Source organism: Gouania willdenowi, chromosome 20 (assembly GCF_900634775.1).
Source record: "Gouania willdenowi chromosome 20, fGouWil2.1, whole genome shotgun sequence".
NCBI lineage: Eukaryota > Metazoa > Chordata > Actinopteri > Blenniiformes > Gobiesocidae > Gouania > Gouania willdenowi.
Genome location: NC_041063.1, coordinates 8,162,579 through 8,170,931, shown reverse-complemented (window position 1 = coordinate 8,170,931; position 8,353 = coordinate 8,162,579). Strand labels below are relative to the sequence as shown.

At 38.5% G+C, this 8,353-nt stretch overlaps 1 protein-coding gene across 3 annotated transcripts in view; it reads left to right on the top strand.

The window, feature by feature from the left end:
* Window positions 1-3,184: 3,184 nt before the first annotated feature.
* Window positions 3,185-8,353, top strand: part of LOC114454046 (rho GTPase-activating protein 21-like) — a 47,090-nt gene continuing 41,921 nt past the window's right edge. For all 3 annotated transcript variants that reach the window (XM_028434128.1, XM_028434129.1, XM_028434127.1), the window contains exon 1: window positions 3,185-3,559. In XM_028434128.1, coding sequence (XP_028289929.1) covers window positions 3,329-3,559 — 231 coding nt within the window. In that variant the 5' untranslated portion in view covers window positions 3,185-3,328. The remainder of the gene's footprint in view (window positions 3,560-8,353) is intronic.

The following is an 8,353-nucleotide window of genomic DNA, read 5'->3' as shown; positions in this document are numbered from 1 at the left end:
ATCTTAGTGAGACTCAGTTCTTGTTTTGGTTTCTACGAGTCAAATGTTTCTACTGAGTTCTATTTTAAAGAGGTGTTAACGAGAAAATCCTGATCAATGCAGAGAGGGAAACTTCACACTTGGGCGTTGTATGATGATGTTTGGATAGTTCTGACTGTGAGAGATTGGAAGATTCGTACTTTTATGTTGTTTAGCAGAAACAGGGCCTACGATCGAACAGAAAATGGACAGAACTTGCGTTCTGAAACAAGTAAAAGCAATGGACCCGTATCTTTTCTGTCTCTAGTCTCTTTATTTAAATTCAGCCCCAACATGACGATAAATGCCTCACATGCAAGTTTTGGGACAATATCACACGTTTACAGGCTATCGTTCACCAGAAAACAGGTGATTGAATGTATAGAAAGTGTGACAAACAGACAAATATGTCCAATTCCTGCCATAATCCTGTTCAAAATCTTGCGCTACGTGTAATGGATCGAGTAGTGATCATGTTATCCTGTGACTTCATCTGAAGTGTGTTTTTAATGTGTTGGTTCATATTATTCTGACTGTATTCAGATGTTAAAAGGCTCTGGTTCAAAGACAGCTTTATCTGCTGGTGTATTAGCTGAACTGGTGATCAGTTTACCTGGTGACACGTCACAGCAAAAACATCTACAGTCACACACTGCGTTTGTTTCACTCAAAACGTGAGGGTGATTCTGTGGTTGGAGATAATTAAAGGTTTCAATAACAATGTTTAGGGATCATATCACACATTTTACTGGTATTTTTCCTCATAAACAGGTGGATGAAGGGTTAACAGTGTGGCTAACTGACATTTTAAGCTCTCACAACGTAATCTTGTGTCGCGTGGTTTCAGTGTAACATCCTGTTTTTGTAAATAATTGTAAGCATATAAAATGTTCTAACCCTATGTAGCATGTATGTTATGATTTTTAAAAGTTTAGCAGCCGGTAAAGTCATTTAAACATGGAAAGATGATGAAACAGAAATGGAAAAGGGGAAATTTTGGACTCCATGGACTCCAGAACCATTTAGTAAAAAAGTCTGGTGTAGCTGTGAAGCAAAAGAAAAAAATGATTAAATATTAAATTGCTGCTCTTTTCCTCAGAGATTTCCTAAATGTATCCGAGCTGATCTCATCCTGCTTCAAACATCTCACTGAGCTTTAAATAAAGATACCTGCCAAGCCTGTGTGTGGTTCGCTTACCTCTGAGGATTCAATTAGTTAAAGTGTGAAGGTCCAATGACGCTCTGTATGGAAAAACAAAATGTTCTAATAATGAACAAAATCTCACTAAATGTATCAGCTTTGTCACGTTTCAATGCATGAAGTCAATAAAGGAACAATTTAACACATCTTTACACAGTTTGTGGGGTTAGCATTAGCAGCACCGGTTTGTGTGATCTAGGTTTGTTTTGTCTACGTTTGCTACTATTTGTTGTGCTACAGAAACCACACACATGTTCTCAATAAAGGAAACAACTTAGTTGAACATAACCTTAAAGGGGATGTCATGAGAGAATAGTTAAAGGCACAGATGCATTCTGTATTCCACTTTGTTGCATCTGAGACTTAAAAATCTAGTTAAAAGATCTTTCACAACAACAACTGAGGGAATTAATCTAAACTGGAGACATCCCTGCTGTCATTAAAGTGTAGGTTTGGAAGAATCGCTGTGCATCTAACTTACAGTACATAATGTGTAGAGCTCACCAGGGTTGGGGTCAATTACATTTTCAATTACCTTCTCAATTACCTCTACAATTAATCACAATTACTGGTCTTTTAATAAATAAACCTTATTAAATGTAACCTTCCTCTTGTGTTAGCGTCCTGTTAGTATCTTTAATGCTAACGGGTCAGTTTGACCCATGTCTTAAATCAGCTGTTAAATACACTAATAAATATTATCTATCATCTAATTAGTTTTTCATCTCTTGGTTACCTTGTTAGGCTTCCTAATCAATGAATATTTTAGTATTAATATTTATGGTGTTGGCATCTGAGCCTTTTTCTGTCACTATACCCATAGATTTTGAACTACGTATGTATTAGACATAGAACTGTAACTTAATTACAATGTAAATTATGTTTTGTTTATAGAATGTGCATGCCGTTTAAAATTACAAAATCAATTATCAGAGCTTAATTAGAATTCCATTACAATTACATCAGCAACATGCTTTTGAAGTTACAATTCAATACATAATCGTAATTATTACTAGGGATGTCCCGATACAAATCTTTCACTTCCAATACAATACCGATTTTGTAGCCTTGCTTATTTGCCGATACCGATACGATATCAGCAAGATACATACTGTACATACTTTTATTACTTATTTTGTAGTGTGGAATGTAAGAAAAGGCTTGATCAAGTCATGTTACTCAAACAGAGAACAATAGTCAACAATTCAAGTTCACTTCAGTTATTTTTTACTGTCAGTATATGTGGTGCGAACAACTGAGGGCGGGGACAAAAACAACAAAAACTTATCGGAGCGCTTATATCAGAGATTTTAGATGCAGTCCGATGAAATCCGATATTTGTTTTTTGGTTGATAGTGGACCGATATCCGATATCAATATCGGATTGGGACACCCCTAATTATTATCTATTTCGCGATTACAATTATAATTGACCCCAACCCTGGTGCTCACTGTTGTGTAACCATATTTAACTGCACAGTCGTAGAACAACAAATAAATAAATATTCAGGCATCGACGTGTTTGTTCCCTCTGACCACCGTGTGTGCCACCCAGGCTTTGAAGCTCTTTGAAGTTCCCATCCAATGAGGTGCAGGCATTGATCAATCAACTAACGCCTCCTTATCTGCATCAGACCTACAGTACTTCCTCACTTTCACTGGATGTAAAACAGCCAGTGTTATTCATTTTGACCCATCAGATGGGAAAAAAAACTTTAGATACGTGCGTGCACATCTCTTTTCTCCTTTGTTCTAATGTTTTATTAATCAGCGTGTGCATGTTCGTCCAATAGTGTTAGTGTCTGAAACACAAGTTTGTCAGTGGAAGAGAAGAAGGCGTTGAGCATGATGGAGACAGAACAGGAAGCGTGTGTGTGTGTGTGTGTGTGTGCATACTTCAGGCTGAGTTGTGTGTGTGGTGAGTGGGTGTGTGCATCACTCTGTTGGTCCAGGCTCTGTGTGTGTGTGTGTGTGCAGTGCTCTCTGAGCTGAGTGGAGACACCATGTGAGGAGTAGAGCTGCTCCTCCACAATGACAGACAAACAGAGGATGGACTCAGACTCTGACTAGGAATATGTGGAGGTAACCCGGGGGTGCTGCTATGCCACCATGCTGGCTCAGAGGAACCTGTGGGATAAGGAGGGTGAGGGCTGCTGCCCGTCGTCTGGAACCTGTCCCTGGGCTCGTCTGGTGGGGGTGGACAGCTGTGTGTCTGAGCCCTACTGTCTGTGGTTCCAGCTGTTAGCCCGAGCCTCCTGGGGAGAGGTGGAGCTGGGTCTCAGCAGCCGGTCCTGGGCCAGGCTGAGGGACGCAACCTGGAACCACTGGGTCCGACTGAGGGTAAGGGTTGGATGGAGGATGGATGGATGGATGGCATCCATCCTCTGTGTCAGTGCTGTCTGATCAACTGTTTCTCATTTCTAGATCAGGGGGTCTCAACCTTGGGGTCAGGACCCCATTAGGGGTTGTGAGACATGGGTGAGGATCCCCAGATGCCTCCGAGGAACTAAGAATATTTTCTGAACAATTTGAGCTCATTTTTGCTTATTTTGTTGCCATTTTTCTGCAACTGCACCAAACGTTCCATATTTTAACCTATTTTCATCACTTTTTCTTGCCATATTTTTGCTCCTTTTAATGCATTTTTGCTACATTACCCCCATTTCTGACACATCTCTATTAAATTTCAATGCCTTTTCTATACATTTTTTTCCACTTTCAAGACATTTCCAGCACTTATAAACCATTTCCACCACTTTCCACCCAATGTCACTTGTGTTGACCCATTATTGTCATTTTTAACCTCTTTTCACCATTTTTCATGATTATTTTTGCCAATTAAACCACATTCACAATTTTTAATGCCCATATTTTGCTAGTTTACACTATTTTTCCCTATATTACCAAATTCCAATAGCCACAATTTGCAACTTTTAACCAATTTCTGTGGTTTTTAAAATCTAATTTCACCACCTTTTCCACCATTTTTTTTCACTTTTTATTTTTTATTACAAAAAAAATTTCCATCTTTAAGATGACTGTAATAATAATTAACTTCCTGGATAACAGTGGATATTATTCAGATGAATAAATAAATGTGGTTATCACAGATTCATAGAACAGTGGGTCATCATTTTGCTGATTGGTTGAGGTTGAGAACCACTGCTGTAGATGGTGATAAGACATTAGTTTGTGTTTCAGTTTCAGTGGAAACATAGTGTAGGAGCAGAGGAGAGGTCAGGGGCGTCTATGTTGTGCTGAGCTTGTCTGAGGAATTTTCTGTGCGTCATTCTGGGTTTGTCTTGTTTCACTGACCAATATTTTTGTAACGTGAGCACGGCTGTTTTTTATGGCTCAGGTCATGCTTTTGTTATCAATTCTTATCAAAAACTCCTTTTCTTCAACTTTGGGTCGAATTTTTTTAGCAAAAATTTTTGAGAATGTCAGGGATTTTCTCCCAGATCCAGTGACTAATAGTGACTAATGTGAAGTTGTGTGGGAGAGAGAGAAAGTTTGGAAAGAAAGAGTCGGATTCAAAGCTTTGAGGAGTGACTCACAGAAGTGGAAAAAAAGGTAGAAAAGCTGAGTCCACATCTTTCTAAGTTAGTTTTACCTCCACGTCATACCAAACACACATGCACATATGAGCACAACATATAGAACGCACACAGCTCAATGTTTGATAAACACATCACATTCATGATTAAGTTTTAACTATCTTAGACCAGGGGTGTCAAACATATTTTAGTTTCAGGGCCAAATACGGACCAGTTTGTTCTCAAGTGGGCCATAAACTTTAGGTGGGAAAACGAGCAACTTCAGCATTATTCTGCCCTATAAATATATGTGAATTCATGGCAGTTACAGACAATGTCCAATCTTTACATTTCCTTTAGTTTGTGACCAATTTTTTACGCAGTTTGGGGAAAAAAATGTGGAATAATTTTAATAAAATGGCAGGTTTTTTGAAAAGATAAAGAATTTGCCTTTAAAAATTACTGCCATCATGTGATAAAAGCATAGGCACACAGCAAATTTTGTGGATATTCATTGAATTTATGTATTTGGTATTTGATTTATGTATTTACAACTGAATTAATTGGTATTTTTACACAGTGCTTGATGTTTTCTGTAATTTGGACTTAATCCTGTGGGCCTAATCATCTTTCAATGTTTAGATATTTTACTGTATATCAAACTACCTGAAATCTTACCAAACATGATAAATATGGTTAATAGTCAACTACTGTTATTAATTTACATTTTACATTAAAAGGGACGCTACACTGAAACCACGGGACATTATGTTGCAATAGCTGCGTTAGCCGCACTGCTAACCCTCAGCCACCTAGTTAACAGGAGAAAAATCCCATAGAAATGTGTGATATGATCCCAACACATTATTATTGAACCCTTTAATTTCCTCCAACCAGAGAATCACCCTCATGTTTAGCGCTAAACCCCACACAGCGTGTGATTGTAGATGTTTCTGCTGATAAATTGATCATCAGTTCAGCTAATACACCATCAGATAATCCTGTCTTTGTACCGGCGCCTTTTCACATTAGAATGCAGTCATAATAATCTGAACCAACACATTAAAAACACACTTCAGATGAAGTCACAGGATAACATGATCACTACTTGATCTGTTACAGTGGGTACGGAAAGTATTCTGACCCCTTTAAATTTTTCACTCATTGTTTCATTGCAGCCATTTGCTAAGATTAAAAGTTCATTTTATTTCTCATTAATATACACTCAGCACCTCATATTGACAGAAAAAAACAGAAATGTAGAAATTTTTGCAAATTTATTAAAAAACAAAAACTGAAATATCACATGGTCGAAAGTATTCAGACCCTTTGCTGTGACACTCATATTTAACTCACATGCTGTCAATTTCTTCTGAAACTCCTTGAGATGGTTCTGCTTCTTCATTAGAGTCCAGCTGTGTTTAATTAAACTGATTGTACTTGATTAGGAAAGGCACACACCTGTCTATATAAGACCTTATAGCTCACAGTGCATGTCAGAGCAAATGAGAATCATGAGGTTGAAGGAATTGTCCAAGGAGCTCAGAGACAGAATTGTGGCAAGGCACAGATCTGGCCAAGGTTACAAAATAATTTCTGCAGCACGCAAGGTTCCTAAGAGCACAGTGGCCTCCATAATCCTTAAATGGTAGAAGTTTGGGACGACCAGAACTCTTCCTAGACTTGGCCGCTCAGCTAAACTGAGCAATCGTGGGAGAAGAGCCTTGATGGGAGAGGTAAAGAAGAACCCAAAGATCACTGTGGCTGAGCTCCAGAGATGCAGTAGGGAGATGGGAGAACGTTCCACAAAGTCAACTATCAGTGCAGCCCTCCACCAGTCGAGGCTTTATGGCAGAGTGGCCCGACAGAAGCCTCTCCTCCGTGCATGACATATGAAAGCCCACATAGAGTCTGCCAAAAAACACATGAAGGACTCCCAGACTATGAGAAACAAGTTTCTCTGGTCTGATGAGACCAAGTTTGAACTTTTTGGTGGTAATTCTAAGCGGTATGTGTGGAGAAAACCAGGCACTCCTCGTCACCTGTCCAATACAATCCCAACAGTGAAACATGGTGGTGGCAGCATCATGCTATGGGGGTGTTTTCAGCTGCAGGGACAGGACAACTAGTTGCATTTGAAGGAAAGATGAATGCGGCCAAGTACAGAGATATCCTGGAAGAAAACCTCTTCCAGAGTGCCCAGGACCTCAGACTGGACCGAAGGTTCACTTTACAACAAGACAATGACCCTAAGCACACAGCTAAAATAACAAATGAATGGCTTCAGAACAACCATGTGACCATTCTTGACTGGCTCAGCCAGAGCCGTGACCTAAACCCTATTGAGCATCTCTGGAGAAACTTGAACGTTGGCTGTCCACCAACGTTCACCATCCAACCTGACAGAACTGGAGTATCTGCAAGGAAGAATGACAGAAGATCCCGAAATCCAGGTTTGAAAAACTTGTTGCATCATTCCCAAGAAGACTCATGGCTGTACAAGCTCAAAGGGTGCTTCTACTCAATACTGAGCAAAGGGTCTGAATACTTATGACCATGTGATATTTCAGATTTTCTTTTTTAATACATTTGCAAAAATAATGAGAAATAAAATGAACTTTTTTGATTTCAGCAACTGGCTGCAATGAAACAAAGAGTGAAAAATGTAAAGGGGTCTGAATACTTTCCGTACCCACTGTACACCTAGCCTAAGACTTTGAACATGGGCATATTTGTCAGTTCGTGACGCTTTCTAGAATTTGTTTTGGTGATAAATAGTGTGTCAAAGTGTGATATTGTCCTTAAACCTGCATGTGAGGCACTTCTGTGTCATGTTGGAGCTTGATTTTAAATAAACAGAGAAAAATAAAAGATACAAGAAAAGTAGCAAATACCTTTTTTCCCTTCTTTATTTAAAATCAGGCCCTAATATCACATATTTACAAACAATTTTTCACCAAAACAGGCTTTTTCCATTTCAGAACATGAATTCTGTTTTTTTATGTTCACGGAAAATCGGTGGCCCTATTGTTGATTTTATATTAGAGAATGTCAAACTCATTTTAGTTCAGGGGCCAAATACAGACTAATTTGTTCTCAAGTGGGCCACAGATTATATGCTGGAAAACGAGTAATTTCAACATTATTGTTCCCTAGTTTACACTTCTACTTATACATAAAGTACTAAAAATATGTAAGAAACACAATATCCAATCATAGAGTGACAGATATCAGTCCCAACAGGATCTACACTTTATATTTCCTAGATTTGTGACCTCTTTCATTTTAATTAAGGGAAATGTGATGGAATAATTTGAGTGAAATGAAAAGATTTTGTAAGAATTTTAAGATTTTTCAACAGTTTATCAATAAAAATAACTGCAACCATGTGATATAAGCACCAAGAAAACTGTGAGAAACTACAAATTTTGTTGAGTTTAATTTATACAATGATTTGGATTTGGCCCCCGGGCCTTGAGTTTGACACATGTGGTATTGAGCATCTTATATTAAAGGAATCGTCTGCAGCAGCATTTTGTTTATTCACTGTGTTCTGTAGAGGTGTGTGTGTGTGTGTGTGTGTGTGTGTGTGTGTGTG